The 15,311-nt window shown below is 36.8% G+C and overlaps 3 protein-coding genes across 5 annotated transcripts; all 3 read right to left on the bottom strand.

Annotated features, from left to right (window-relative positions):
- Positions 1-1,393: 1,393 nt before the first annotated feature.
- On the bottom strand, positions 1,394-6,374 carry LOC18008175 (alpha-amylase 3, chloroplastic). Of its 3 annotated transcripts, none has more exons than XM_006390898.2 (14): positions 5,971-6,374; positions 5,588-5,715; positions 5,434-5,488; positions 5,241-5,354; positions 5,042-5,150; positions 4,480-4,829; positions 3,390-4,033; positions 3,021-3,210; positions 2,717-2,823; positions 2,386-2,635; positions 2,178-2,300; positions 1,923-2,090; positions 1,658-1,823; positions 1,394-1,588 (listed from the first exon to the last, which is right to left on the bottom strand). In XM_006390898.2, exons 1-13 carry the CDS (start codon positions 6,274-6,276, stop codon positions 1,665-1,667), a joined length of 2,703 nt encoding a protein of 900 aa, XP_006390960.1. In that variant the 5' UTR covers positions 6,277-6,374; the 3' UTR covers positions 1,394-1,588; positions 1,658-1,664. The 3 variants fall into 3 exon arrangements, with proteins under 3 accessions (XP_006390960.1, XP_024006441.1, XP_024006437.1); XM_024150673.1 differs by having other exon boundaries at positions 1,406-1,545; XM_024150669.1 differs by having other exon boundaries at positions 1,406-1,823.
- Positions 6,375-7,425: 1,051 nt separating this feature from the next.
- LOC18009286 (hypersensitive-induced response protein 2) lies at positions 7,426-9,589 on the bottom strand. The gene is made up of 6 exons (XM_006390895.2): positions 9,463-9,589; positions 8,724-8,925; positions 8,519-8,639; positions 8,328-8,419; positions 8,126-8,222; positions 7,426-8,019 (listed from the first exon to the last, which is right to left on the bottom strand). The coding sequence occupies exons 2-6, from the start codon at positions 8,910-8,912 to the stop codon at positions 7,658-7,660; spliced, it is 861 nt and encodes a 286-aa protein (XP_006390957.1). The 5' UTR covers positions 8,913-8,925; positions 9,463-9,589; the 3' UTR covers positions 7,426-7,657.
- Positions 9,590-10,218: 629 nt separating this feature from the next.
- LOC18008165 (protein NRT1/ PTR FAMILY 4.6) lies at positions 10,219-14,280 on the bottom strand. Its single transcript, XM_006390894.2, has 5 exons — positions 14,155-14,280; positions 13,892-13,997; positions 13,564-13,781; positions 11,587-12,015; positions 10,219-11,505 (listed from the first exon to the last, which is right to left on the bottom strand). Exons 1-5 carry the CDS (start codon positions 14,155-14,157, stop codon positions 10,498-10,500), a joined length of 1,764 nt encoding a protein of 587 aa, XP_006390956.1. The 5' UTR covers positions 14,158-14,280; the 3' UTR covers positions 10,219-10,497.
- Between the last annotated feature and the right edge of the window lie 1,031 nt (positions 14,281-15,311).

Genomic DNA, 15,311 nt, shown 5'->3' with positions numbered 1-15,311 from the left:
AAATTGGTCAAAATTTAATATTTTCTTGTAGTGCATGTTCTAAACTAAAGACACTGCTTTTTTTTTATGTCTTTACCAAATAAGAAGTGACTTGGATTTGGTTTTCCTCAATATAAAAGAAGACTTTATATTTCTTGAGTGTTTGAGCCAAAAGCAACCCAAGACTTTACTTAGTCCAAGTTCTGAATATGAGTGTAAATTTAAAAACCAGGAGATAAGCTGAAATTTCAGAAATTTCTCACTCAGCGAAATGTTGAAGAAGCTTTTAACGATTTTGATTGATAAAGATCGCTCCATTATTTATTTTTCTGGAATTATTGGAAAAAATACATTTATAGTTTATTGGATCGGTCACTATTATGCAGATAATGCAGGTTGCTGTTGAATTGTTGTCAAACTTTTTTTTTGTTGTCCTTGAAAACAATACCAACTACAATGTAACTTCTCACAAATTTCAAATCCAATTCACTCAACAAACAATATTAACTAAGGACAAGCAAGCTAACCATACTATTGAAAAGCAAAAGTTTAGGATTCGAAGGATCGAGCAATGTTGAATGCTTCTTTAAATTGCTCGAAATATCGAATCCTAACCTTTTGCTTTTCAATAGTATGGTCAGCTTGATTGTCCTTAACCAATGTTGTTTGCTGTTACTTTGTAGCTGATCTTGTTTTCAAGGACAACGAAATTGTTGATCCTATAAACTACATCGGGCTTTAGTTTTTCATCGTAACCTATTCGGTTAGCTGATATGAATGCATGGATGATGGTCGACTGCAAGACAAAAAAAAATATTACTAATATTGTCTTATAACTTTTGAGTACATTATGAATTATTAAATTTTGCAAGTACTTTTTGATCTACGATAAGTACCTAGAGTCCCATAAGTAAACCGCCTTTTTTTGGCGTCCGTGCCTCCCAGAAGTGTAAGATTCTAACAAGCACTTCTATCTTGCTAAAACCTTTTTCAAGTTGTCGAAACTCACGAAAAAATTAGCCATTGTTTTATCAATGCATGTCTCTGTCTCTCTTAGAATATGTTTTATTTGTTAATCTATTGAAATTGTAGACAATTATTTATAATCGATAGCAATACATCCCACTACTAATAAAATTATTATTTTTTTAGTTAAATTCCTTTTCCTTTTACATGTTTATTTCTATATTTTATTTTTTTTTGTTAGTGAAACTTTTTCAGACCCTATTACTAATAAAATTAACTTTTTGGCGAGGGTGTTAACTTTTTTTGATATGTAGAAGATTAATTTTTGTTATGTTTGAATAATTTTTTAGGGTTCCTCTTATAAATTTCTCGAACGAAACTTACATTAGATTTTTAGTTTTGAATGTTAGTTTTTAGTTCTATGAAGCTGCAGAAGAAGAATACCACAGATCTTCTTGACTACTTTATTCAACTCATCACATTAACACATATATGTTTCATATATGCATACAATATACAATCATCCAGAATGTTGATACAACATATGATATGTTCTCAGTATTGTAAAAATTGGGACAAATCTTAAACATGGTTCTTCACCTACAATCACATTTCCAGGTAAGCTTATTTTTCTGCTTCTTCCCTGAAACATATACTATATAACATTTTTCCTCCAGGAATATTCTTATTTACTACGCACATAAAAAATTACCTGCTTCTTAAGATGTTTCCCACACCTTGTAGTCTCTGCCTTCGACAGCTACAGACCAGTTTTTAGATCCGTTTGGTGGATCGTAATGCCCTGGTCCGATCTTCATTGCTACCTTTTCATCTATTATAGCTGCGTAGACGTCTCTCTCACTCTTGTCTATATTCACCTTTACAATTCACAATCACGTAAACACAGGAGGTTGGGTTTAAAACCTGGCCAATTTCGTAAAACAAAGAAAATATGTTTGAAAAGATTCTAAGTTTACCACACTCCGACAGTGGAGTTTCTGTCTGTTCCTGAGAGAGAGAAGAGAAGCAATCTCGGAATGGTAATCCGAGAAGATATGGTCAAAGAAAACCGCTGGTGTTCCTGGATGAGTCAAGATGTAAGCATATCCTTGCATTTCCTTCCCTCCCGGAAATCTCCAATGTCCCTTTAAACAAAGAGAAGGAAAATAATCGTTAAGACGGTTAATTCAAACAGAAAACTTGGGGTAGTTAAAATGGTGAGAAACAAAAACCTGAGTAGAGCCAGTGTCATGATTCTCTATGAATGTTACAGCACGAGAAGGCCACCATCCAACTACACCAGGAGGTTTCCCTTTGGGGTCTGAGAGTCTCCAGTATTCACATTTTTGAAGCGCCTACACACAGAAAGCTTACCGGATTTCATAAACCAAAACCAAATGTTATAACAAACGCTACAAGATGTTGAATATTTATTAGTACCGTATGAAGAATTCCTTTGGTTGTGACATCAAATGCACCGGCAGCTCCACTGGTTGCGTTAATCCAGTCAACAATCCTTTGACGATGTGCGTCTTGATTGTAGTCCATTTCTCCATACGTGTAACTTAGGGAATCCCAGTATTCACCAACCGCAAAGTACGGTTTGCTAGCATCCATATAGTCTTTCACATAACCTCCCCAAAACCCTCTTACAAAATCAAGCCTCCATCCATCGTACCCAACTTCTTCTCTGCAGGTGAATCAAAATTGCGAATGAAATCAGACGCCAGCAGAAATTTTTAAAGAAAATAAAAAGAACAGGGGAACTAACCTCATCCAGCAGAGCCATTCCTTGATATCTTTCCTAACAAAATCTTGCGAGTGATCTATATTTGGAGCAGCATGGAAATTATCTCCACTGCTCTTGTTTCCTCTACCCTGAATCAATGAATAAATTGAATGAAGATCATAAGCACCTTATCTACCACACAAACATTAGACGAAAAATAATAATACAGCAGCATATATCAGCAAAAAGCACGTTCTTCAACAAAGAATTTGCCCCTTTTTTTATTCTATTGCTATAGTATCAAACTTCTCTTTAAATTAGATCCCAAAAAAAAGCGAAAGTATACCTGAAAATGAGGGTCATCTGCAACTACTGCCCTATCGTCCCAGTTTAGACGCCCTCCAAATAGATTCCATACACCATTTTGATTCTTGAAGTGTGCACAACGGTGATTCAAAACAGCATCGCCAAGAACTTTGATCCCAACCTTGTGAAATTTCCTAACGGTATCTTTTAGCTCATCAATAGTTCCATATCTGTTGTAAGTTTGCAACAAAAACAGAGGAAACAGGTAGTGTTCAAATACATGCTATTTTCTTGTATCTCAACCAGAAGTTCATTTAATCCCACTTAAAGATTGAACAACCTCAGATTCATGATGAAGTTTTACGCAACTAAATAACAATAGGAAGCCTTGTAAAATTGCAGAGCTCACCTGGAATTCAAGTTATACAGGTCTTTCGGCATGTACCCTTCAGGTGACACAGATTCTGTAGGAGGAGGCAGCCACAGAACAGTGAACCCTAGTGAAGCTAACTCATCGGCTTTTTCTTGAAGTTCCAGGTACCATCTACCAGATTTATGAGATTCCCAGTTGAATCCCTGGCACAATATCTCAAATCCTGAGCCAGTTCCCGAGGAGATTTTAATTTCAGGCTTTTCAACCTCTGCTTCTAAAACACTTTCCTCGGAAAAAGTTGGAGTTGTACTTCGAAATATGCTATAAGCCTCCGCAGCAAGTTTCTCAATTTCTTGAAGAATGTTTACTTGCACTTCTTTCACATTTGTCTTCTGATTCTTGTGAGAGGAAATGTCAATTGCCAAGTTCCTTATCTCAGTGATGATTTCATTAGTAAATGCGCTATCAGACACTTCTTGATTTGTTTTTGGTGTCTTTTCACTCACTTGAGCAGCTTCAGTTTCAACGGGCAAGCTACTTGAAGTGAGGAAAGGGACATAGAAGTCTTCGCCCCTATTATTTAGCCAAGTATTTTCATTTAACTTGAGAACAAAACATAATCCTTCAAGATTTCCATCCAGAGAGAATAATCCAAAAGATCCATTTCCATCGTCTTTTCGCTGCAGAGTGTCATACGCATATTCATTAGATAATGTCACTGATGGTAAGAGAAATTATTATAACAGGAAAGGTAAACCAAAAAAAATTAGATTATTTGTTGACAACATGAAAATGATCTCTAGGTGCCCACAATATCTGGAAGCAGCAGGAAAGACATGCGTGATGGCATCAGGTGGTAAAAGTATGCAATCCAAAGGAAATATATCTACCAGGGAGCATCAAAAAGAAGAAGCATAGTGTTGCTACCACCCTAATGCTAAGTTTAAAATAAGGCCTGTACAACCTGAAAAATGCTAGGACTTTTGTCAACATGGCCAGGTGCTAACCGAGAACTAATTTTAAATCTCACAGACTAAAAACTAGAGAGACCCAACACCGGTGATTATTGCCAGATTTTCAAATCTGAACATTCGAATCTTTCCAAGGAACATACTTCTACACTTACCTGTAAACGAGTCCGCAGTGCCTTGTTCTTAAACAAAGATGTTTCCTCTGGGTAAGGTTCAGCTGGAATTTCCCACTTTTTACTGCCATTTTTGCAAACTCCCCAGTGGACAGTAACATCACCCGGTAAATCAGTTTCAATCGATACAACGTTCTTAGATGTTGCAGGGCATTTCCTTGCAGTGACACTGACTGAGTTATCATCAGCAACATGTTTACTAATTGGCATCTCTTCGTAAAACTCTTCAAGACCTTTTCTTTCTTTTGTAAGATCAGACGAGCTCTTTTCTTGAACATCTGCACCGGGCTCATCTGGTTTGACAATGATGTTTGTGACCTGCCCAATGGGACCTGAAGATCCAAGAGAAAGCAAGTCTCAATCAGATATGAAGATTCAAGGAAGGACTGTTGCAATACTATACTTCCCGTTAAATCACTAGATTACTTGAGCTATAACTATAAATCGTTGAAAGCGAATGAGGAAATGAAAGTGAAAGAATGCAAGTATAAGAATGCAAAGCCTGTACTCAGAACAATAAATGTAAAATAAACCGGCCACTTACCGAAGCCTTTCTTTGCTCCAATCAGATTTCCATTATCAGGAACATCGTCCACAAGAGGGACCTTAAAATCTCTCCCTTTGTGCTGATACCATGCCCCAGTTTCTTCGTCCTGGAGAAAAAAAACAACAGTCCCAAATAAATGCACATCTAAGGTCAAACGAATAACCAGCTTTGCCGCAGAGAGTTAAGCAAACAGAACCTTCAAAACAAAATTGAGAGCTGCTACTGAGCTTTCCAGATTTAGATTTATAGTAACTTCATAAAACGAATCTCCTTCGGATGACTTCTCCAAAGGTGTCTCTATGGCATAGTCCTGACACAATATAAATAAAAGTGTTACACATAATCCAAAATAAAGATAACCAAAAGGGGAAAAACACCGAGTAGAGTACCTTGATGGCAATCGAGCCAGGTGGTCTCATATCTTCTGGAGGTTGATCCCATTCACTGTCAAATTTTAAAACGCAGAGAACATCAAGGGAGTAATGAGGAAACTAAAAAGAAAAAGTAGAAAGAAAGAGGAAATGTGAAAAAAAGTGGAAAGACCTGCCAGTATCACCCACATATGAAACTCCCCAATGAATGATCCATTTCCCAGGAAGACTACATCCAACAGTCAGCTCCCAATTATCCTCCTTCACTTGCTTTAATCGAACGTAAATCTTTCCTTCTGCCTATCGTTTCCAAATCGAAACAAACTTAAATAAAAAAAAAGAACTTATGATCTTCACAAGAGATCCACCAAATCAATGAATCAACTCGGTCCAACTTAACAACAGCATGAAATGCATAGCTCAATTAAATTGAGTAAGTACTTTGCGTTAGGTTTCATCAATTTTCCGACACCAAAATTAAGCCAGGCTTGCGAAAATTAGGCATACAAAGGCGAGTAAAACGGTGAATGTGTGTTTCTGGTGATTGAGAAAAACCTTTTCGATTCGCTGAACGGAGAAGTTTTCCTTGAAGACGACATCGTCCGATTGAGAGGTTTCCACGACGGCAGTATCCGACGAGCTAGCACGAATCGCGACGGACCTTCTGTGATTCGAGCTTCGAAGACCTAAACTCGTCCTGGAGCCGACGACGCTTCTTCCAATCGAGTGTAGTTTCTTCGAAGTGAACTGAGAACTGAGATTCAACGAGCAAGGCAATAAGCCTCTAGCTCCGCGATAGATTTTAGAGTTGTTGCGAAGAGAAGAATGGTGAAGAAGAGGCTCAATGGGGAAGGTGGACATTGCAGTTTCTTGATCGAGAGACCAGAACGAAGAAGAAGAAGAAGATATTTTGAAGCGAGAGTGAAGATTCGAACGAAGAAGAGGTTAAGAGTCGTTGAAATAAATGGTTTATTGGAAAAAAGATATGATAACTTTTGGTTTTGGTGAAAGGGAAAATAGCTTTATTGAGATTCGAGTAAGCGCCAGACTTGTAATCACACTTAAAAGCCACGTCAGCCTACGTAGGGTCCCACCATCCGCGCGTCGTTATATGTTTATATAAGGAAAATACGATTTTGTTTTTGTCTTAAGTTTTAAACTAATTACACACTAATGCTTTTTTTTTCTTTTTTTCTGTTTATGATCTGACGGCTGACCGATGAGTTTGGAACGTTTTGAGATGTTTGTTTCCGAAATTGTGAAGCACAGATCTCAGTGTTGGTATCGTAAGAGATCTTAAAAAGTAGATACTTTTTTGTTTAACGAAGTTAATTGATTGTTTTATTTTAATTTTATATAGTGCCGACTTCTTTGCTCTATAAAAAGCCAATCTTTTCTCTGTGGCTTTTTTTGTATACCTGGCATGAATACTTGCTGCTTATACGGTTATACCGTACCCATCTTCAAAAAACTAAAGTAACTTTTTTTTTTAAATGGCTACTTGTCTGGATGTCAAAAAAAAAAAAAAAGCTACTTGCCTGCTTAGCTTGTATTAACCGTTTACTCGGTGAAATTAGCATGTTTTTTTTTTCAGTTTTTCTTCTATGTAAATGTTCCGTCTCGTGTGTTGCCTTTTCCCTTACCTAATAGGCAAACATTTGGACGAGGCTATTGTAGTAAGCCTGATTTTTAAATTCACGCCTATTATATATCTAATAATTTGGTTTTTGCTAACTAAACCCTATAAGTACTTGTTTTTTACGGGTAATATTCAGTGATTTGAAACTTGATTCACCGACCGGTTTCAATTAGCAATCGCTTAGCTGATCCGGATGAGTTAAAATTCGAATTTGAGTTAATCCACTAAACCGGAAAAAAACTACACTAATTTGGTAATATATATTGAAGAGGAATTATAAATTTTTAATATTAAAGTTCTAATTGACTTACAAATTTCTAGCAGCAGAGTAAGTGAATGAAATTTGTCAACTTTGGAACGAAAAATGAAAATAATGTAGTAAAAAAAAATTTAGTATACTCCAAACCTACTAAACAAGACAGAGGATCCAATCCACAAGCCGATAAACAGACCAACGATAAGTATTTTAAGGTATCCTTCACAAAATAGAAAGCCAAACCGCTAAAGATAAATAATACCAAGTTGCAACACAACTAAACCATGAAGAAAGCTCTACTAAGTATCAACACAACTAAGCCCTGAAGAAAGCTTTGTACTTTGAGATCACGAATCAGCAGCGTTACCCTGAAGAAGACCATCCCTGATCTGTGAAGCAATGTCCTTAACAGCTCCTGGACCGTGCGGTATGAACACCGAGTTTGACTTGGAAGACGCACCAATCTCCTTCAATGTGTCAAAGTACTGAGTGACCAGAACCATATCCATGACGTCTTTAGAAGATGTCCCTGGAACAGACTCAGAGAAGGCGAGCACACTGTTTCTCAGACCATCCACAATGGCTTGTCTCTGACGGGCTATACCCATACCTGAAAGGTATTTCGATTCAGCTTCTCCCTCTGCTCTCTTGATCTGAAGTATCTTCTCTGCCTCAGCTTTTTCACTCGCCGCCTCTCTCATCCTCGAAGCTGCGTATCCCAAGAAACAGAACCAAAAACATGTTTAAGATTTTCAGCAGATAAAAGTCGAAAGCTTTGTATATATATATATATATATATCAACAAGTGAGCATACCGGCATTGATCTCATTCATTGCCCTCTTGACATGCACATCTGGCTCGATATCCACAATAAGCGTCTGGACTATCTCATACCCGTAATGGGACATAGCCTATAATTATACATAACAGCAGATGGAGTTTAATGTATTTCATTTTCTGCAAAGCTTTCAAATTTTTTGCTAAAGGAGATGGCTTTTGAAAGTAGATTAGTTCACCTTTTCAAGCTCACTCTCAACGGTTTTTGCAATGTCGTTCTTTTGCTCAAAGGTTGAGTCTAGATCCAGCTTAGGTACACTTGCTCGGATCACTTCACAAAAGCAAATCAATGGAGAGTTGTTTACTTTTAGGCAAAACGCAACATCACAAAGAAACAAGAAACAAAAAGGAAGAATATCTGAAAACAAACCATCAAAGACATAAGCTTGAATCTGATTCCTCGTGTTGCTGAGCTTGTAAAAAGCATCTTGAGCACTCTCCGCTAAGGCACGGTATTGAATGGAAGCAACAACAGTGACAAACACATTATCCTAAAATAAACAAAGAACACAAAAAATCATTACAAAACGTTCAATGTCTCAAAGCATTAGATAATGGAGACACAAAAGAGAGACCTTAGTTTTCGTCTCGCAGCGAACATCGAGCTGCTGAACACGCAGTGAAAGGTGACCAGCGACTTGACTTCCCAAGCACCATGGCAAACAGTGACATCCTGGCTCAAGAACGTCGTCGAATTTCCCAAAAGTCTCTTTGATTGCTACAGTCGATTGATCAACTTGGACACATCCCAAAACTTGACCCATAATATTTTCTTTCCTGAATCAATCAACCAAATGTAAACAGAACATCACAAAGCGTAACAAAGCAAGGAGATACAATTTACAAAGCTTTGGAGCCAAAGTATAAATATCTGTCAAAGAAAAGAACAAAAAGTAAGGAACAAGGCAAAGATTCTGAAACATACAAAAAGTCAAAGAAAAATTCAAATTTGTCTCCTCTTCTATCGAAAGATAAGATTTTTTAACGAAAACTATTATAATTTTCGAAACCCATTTTTTTTCTACGTCAAGTAGACTCAGATTCTATAAGATGACCTTAAAATATTGACTCTGCAATTAGATATTAGCAGAAATTAACAACGCAATCATCAAGAATGTTCGGTCTATTTGAAAATAAAACCTAAGAATTGAACAAAATACCCGAAACCCTATTCGTCTTCTAGAAAACCCACATACAAGAAAACCTAAGAATGAGACCCAAAAATCGACAAGATTCTGTCAACGGAGTACAAAAGGGGTCCACGAAAGAGCACGAAACCCACAAAATCAACAGTAACAAAAGAAAATTAGTTACCGAGAAGACGAGAGGATTGACGAGCGGAATATCAAGGAAATTACACAAAACTGTGATTAGAGAACAAAGAGACGCAAATATAAGCAAAGCAATAAAGAAAAAAAGGGAGAAACTTGGAGGAAATTACAAGGAAGGACGAAGGAAAGTTCGGCGAAATTACTTATTAGGTGTCTAATTTTATTTAATTTTTTGGTAAGGGCTTTTTTTTAACTACGTTTTTTTATTTTATCAATTTAGTAAAACCTTTACTTCTATGTCGTTGGGAATCACTTTTGTTAATTTTGCCTTTATCGGGTAATTAAGTGTTATCACGACGAAACCGAGTTTGTTTAGAAAGTGGTAGGTCTGATGCTGTTTTGATTTGCACCACTACTATAAATTCCTCAAATTTGTTTTTTTTTTTTTGTCAACTCCAAATTTGTTTATTCTATTTATAAGATATTTTAGTTGGCACTTGAGAGATAAATTCAAAAAAGAAAAAAAGGAGCTTATCCGACTAATGTCAACACGTTTATATTTCCTTATTCTCTTCTAGGCCCATGTAAAGCGTTCAACAATGTTTGGGCCTCTTTACTCATCGTTTTCTCAGAAATTTCACAGATGCACACACACACACACACAAAAGCATAGTTTTTTTTTTTCTCACTAAATCCACTTCTCAGTATTTTGGTGAGAGCAACTAGTGATTAGTGAAAGTATTCAACACACGGAAGTAAAACCTAGCCTTGTATCCACCCTTTGTGAAATAATATTAAACGTTAAGCTTGGCTCATCAATTTCGTACAGCACAAGAAACAATTCAAAGTAAGACTAAATAATTCATACAAGTTAAAATCATCATTGGCTGTACATTCCTTGTCCAACGATTAGAGAAAAAAAAGGAAAAAAACTCCAATCCCTCCACTATTTACTATCATCACTAATTTGTCCCCATTTCATCTCTTATATATCAGCCGATGAAGTAAAAAAACAATTTTTTTTTTTGTTGCTCTTCACTCTCTAACCAAAAAAAACATTAAAAGCGGACAAACCGATTTAACTTCTCGAACCTGTTGATCTGTACTTGTAACGCATTGCCCAGAAGAGATAGTGCAAGAAGTTAGCTGCACTCAAAACACACATTAGCCAGTAGAAGTAGTCTAGTTTGTAACGGTTTATCTTCTCTCCTCTGAGCCAAGGTGTATTCCCTGAGCTACCTGTTATGCTGTTCACTACTGAAACGATCACCGAGCTCAAGTAATACCCCATTGCCAAAGAAGCCCACGAGAGCGATGTAGCTAAAGATCTCATAGAGGATGGTGCTTCTGTGAAGAAATACTCTAGCAAACCAGCTAGCGTGAACAGATCAGCTGACCCTAGGAAAAGATACTGAAGCGCGATCCAGAGGAAAGTGATCGGTAAGGTTTCGTGCGAGTCAAGCAACCCGGCGTCTTTGGCCACTCCCTTGCGTTTGATCTCAACCAGAGCTGCAACCGCCATGGCCAATATCGAGAGTACTAACCCTACTCCGATTCTTTGCAGATGAGTGACTCCTGTTTCGGTTTTGGTTGTTTTTCTAGCGAATGGGATAATGAGATGGTCGTAGATAGGCGCGAGGATCATGATGAACACGACGGGGAAGACTGGTAATGAAGCTGGAGGAATCTTTAGGTTTCCGATCTTTGTGTTCATCGATGCAGCTTGTTGGACGGAGAATGTTGAGAGCTGAGCTAAGCAACAGTTGAGCATGATGGTGCAAGCAAATATCGGGAGCATTTTAAGCACAATCTTTACATCCTCCACTTGTTGGACAGTGCATTCTAACAATCTATGTTCCGGTTTCTCCTCCGCAGCTCTGTTTAAGAATCTCAAACTATTGGTTAGTTGTGTCTGAGGAGGCACAGCTTCTTCATGACGCGGCTTTTCAAGTCCTTCTTCTGAGTTCACAGCAACTTCTTTCTTCCCCTTCGGTACACAATGATTAGGGGGACTAATAGCCAAATTCACAATCGCATTACTTGAACTTCCACTCGCGCAGCTCTTAACCGAAGCCGCAAGAAGAACCTGAATCAAACAAATCATATACATTACTTAGAACACACGTTTCTTTTCAATGTCAAAAGTCAATCATTAAAAAGATTAAACCTTCAAGATTGTGGTGAGAGGACTTCCACATGGGATCTTGTTCCTGTAAAAGCTTGAACCAGAGAGGAAGATGAGAAACGAGATGAAAATGGCAATGGTAGAAACACCAAATCCCCATTCCCATCCTTTGTTGTCTTCTAACCAAACAACGAACGTGACGGCCACGAGTGCTCCAGAAGCTAGACAGAACACGAAGTAGTTGAAGAACGTTGACCTTTGTTTCCGACCTTTAGGTGTACTCTCATCGAATTGCTCTGCTCCGTGAGATGGTAATGACCCTTTTATCCCTCCCACTCCTAAAGCCACAAGGTACAATCCCACAAACAGCATTGCCGCCTTCGAACCACTCACACCTTGACACGTGGGACCATCGCACGATGGTGGCATTAAGGAAGGTGTACGAGCTTGGATCGTGAGTACGATCAATCCCTGCACGTATCCCAAACCGTATTATAATCATTATTGGCTAAAATTATGTATATTTGGTTAGAAACTTAAAATCATTGGAGACACTGTTTTTTTGGAAGTTGCAAAAGGAAAATATGGGACCCAGGGCATGTGAGGAGCACGTGAGTGAGTTTAACCCTTTCTGGTTCATGAGAGTCAGAGTAGCGACGTGATTCATACAAATTATTGAAAACGTTAGGAACGATGAAACGTCGTTATTAAATGAGGTATGGACGAAACCTAATTTTTCGTGTGGTCTTCTTATTGGGCGATGCTATCTTCTTGAAGAAATAACTTCGGTTACACTGACGTAACAGCAGGGTTATTTATGTTTTGGACTCTTGTAGATGAATTGCCATATATTATCCAATCATAACATTATAGGTTGTTTCTAGCTAGACATGTATATATATATATAAATCATATATGTAAATGACTCAAATCTAAAATGTACTCTTAAGTAGAAGATATAGTGGCCTATTTTAAGATAATGAACTCTTTTTTTAATCTGCTATAGTTTTATAATGATTTAATTTGAGATTATTATGTCGTTATGATATCTTAGTGTATAGCCAAACATGATATCTATCAGAATCCATCAACAATGGGTGGTAGATATACGTTTGCGTTTTGCGTCAGGATTATAACACCAAACGCTACACAAAAGCAAAATATAAGAAAAGACAAAGCATTAAGAGCCCAACCGTACTTTTGAACTAGAAGTTTGTTTTGTCTTTTGTACCATTATATGGAAGAGTCACGAGGGTACGAGTGGCAGATGTTATATAAGTGGACATTATAGTTTCATACCCTATCAAATATAAAGACAAGATACCACAAAAACAAAAGGAGGACTCTTTAGTGTTGTGTTACTGCTGAAACTCAGGAAAGAGCTTTTTTATATTTCCTTTTTTGACCCTAAGACAGTGACGGTTAAAAAAAATGAAGAGCTACTGAATACGATGGGTCCCGCACCAACATACGATTTTTTAATTGATGGTGTCACGTAGGTCACATGTGTGTCGTGTTGGGAGTAGGGCGTTGTGTATTGATACGGTACCGTATCAAAATCACGCTCCTTGCTTTGTCCTTTTTTATCAGCATCCCAATGCACGCATGGTTCGTTGGATTTTGCTTACAAAAGCCTTTTTAACCATATATGCATACTTTTTGTTTTCTTTTTTGTAATGAAAATTTATATCTTTAAAGATAAAGTGATAGATATGCAAGTAGATCTATCTATCAGATGGGTCGTCTCTGGTGTAGTAATGTGAATGGGTTTATTGTTTTGGTGGCTAGCCATTTAAAAAAGTCAACGCTAATAACTTCAAACTTAAGCGAAAGATAGAGGAAGCAAAAGTAATTTGTTAATCATCTTCTAACGGATAAATTAGTTAGATTTCTGAATTTTATAGGGAAATGATTTTTAAGCCATTTGTTGTTGTTTCTTGAGTAAAAATTCTTTCAAATTATGAGAACTAACAAATGTAAACATATCAGTAAATATAAGAGAGTTAAGTAGGTTTTTACCAGAAACTCGATAGAGGCAGAGATGAGGAAGATGACATAAGTGGAGAAGAAAGCGTCGGAGAGGAAACCACCAAGAAGAGCAAGGAGAAAAGCTGTGCCCATGAAATTGGTGACGTCATTCGCTGATTTCGATGGAGACAAGTGCATGTACTCTCTTAGGTACAACACGAGATTACTTGCATTCGCCAGATACGCTAGATTCTCTAATATCTCCACCACTGATTACAAGAAATAAAGAAGAAAACAAAATAAATTTATCAATCACATGATCCACCAGAGTTTAAAGGGAGGAGAAAAGGAGGGGTAAATTTGGAAATTTGATACTAACCTAAGACAAAAGAAGCGGCGAGCATGCCGCCGTGACGGCCTTTTACAGCGGCTCTGTTTCTCCAATCGGCGTAGCCTTCCCATCTTGAGACCTCTTCTTCCACTTCCTGTTATATGGCAAATAACAAAAAGAAAACTTATAAAAACTTTGAGAAAAGACATATATTTCTATAAAAGGAAACATCATCTCCCACACAAAATGGTGTGTTGATTTCTTGGAACGATTAAAAGAAAGAAAAAATGCGAGAAGCTTCAAGAACCCACCATTCTCTCTCTTTCTCTCTCTCAAACTTTGAGGAGAAGAAGAACAAAAAGGTTTAATTATGAGGAAATATAAGAGTGAAAGTGAGAAGGGTATTAGTGGAATATAAAGAGATGGAGAAGGGGAGGGGATTGAGGAAGGGTCCAATTGGGTGAAAAGAAAGAAGAATTTGGGCCCTCTTTAAGATTAGAAAATGACTTCATGTTGCAATTTTTCTTTATGCTCTTCTTAAAATATGACCTTATTTTTTACTTTGCTCCTCTCTTTCTTTTTGGGCAATAAAGCTTTATTTCTTTGTTTTTAGGGCACTCAAGGTGATATTAATTCCAAGAATTTGTAAAGCTAGTAATATAGTGGTGGAATAAAGACTAATCAATCATGTTTGTTTGCCTTTACTTAATATGCAAGTTGATTTAAAATGGGGTTTCCAATACCTATGTCACATATCTAGAACTGAATTTGTCTTTTATTCTACATATGTTAGTGATAACATTTTTTTTCCTTTTGAATTTAATGATTATCGATTACTCACATCATATTATTCGTTAGCATTTTCATGTTAACGAACAATAAATTCTCCTAGATAGTTAAGAGAATAACATATAATGTTTTCACGTAAAAATTACTTTTAGTCTACAAAATTCGTGTGGTCAGGACATATTAATATATAGAAGTATACAATATATTTGGGTTTGGTTTGTTTAATGGAGAGCGATGCAAGTAAATCCAAATAAAAAAAGTTGAGGGAAAGATAAAGGTGATGGAAATTGGAAGGAATCAAACCCTCCACTTAATGGATTAAAAATAAATTTAGTGAAATTAACTTTGTTGACTAGAACAAAATGCAATAGAACATTCACTTAATCTAGACCTAGTGAAACCTCCTCTTTCTAATTTCTATCATTCATGACAGTTTTGGCTTTGCAAAATAACCAATTAACTGTTGATACTAATTACCCTTTTTGACGTTGTTAATTCATTTTCGATAGAATCATAAACAAACTATTTCTTTTGTCGGCTATATTTACCCTGTACATCTACGAATATCATGAATTTTACCACACAATTTCCGTAATTATAACTTGATGTATATAATACTCTGTTAATAAAGTGAGAATTGTGAATTGTGAATAATATATATTCAAAGTGACAATGCTAT

The sequence above is a fragment of the Eutrema salsugineum genome, unplaced genomic scaffold (genome assembly GCF_000478725.1).
Source record: "Eutrema salsugineum unplaced genomic scaffold, Eutsalg1_0 scaffold_9, whole genome shotgun sequence".
Classification (NCBI taxonomy): Eukaryota; Viridiplantae; Streptophyta; class Magnoliopsida; order Brassicales; family Brassicaceae; genus Eutrema; species Eutrema salsugineum.
Note: the sequence above shows the minus strand (reverse complement) of the source record. Positions and strands in the feature narration are given on the sequence as shown.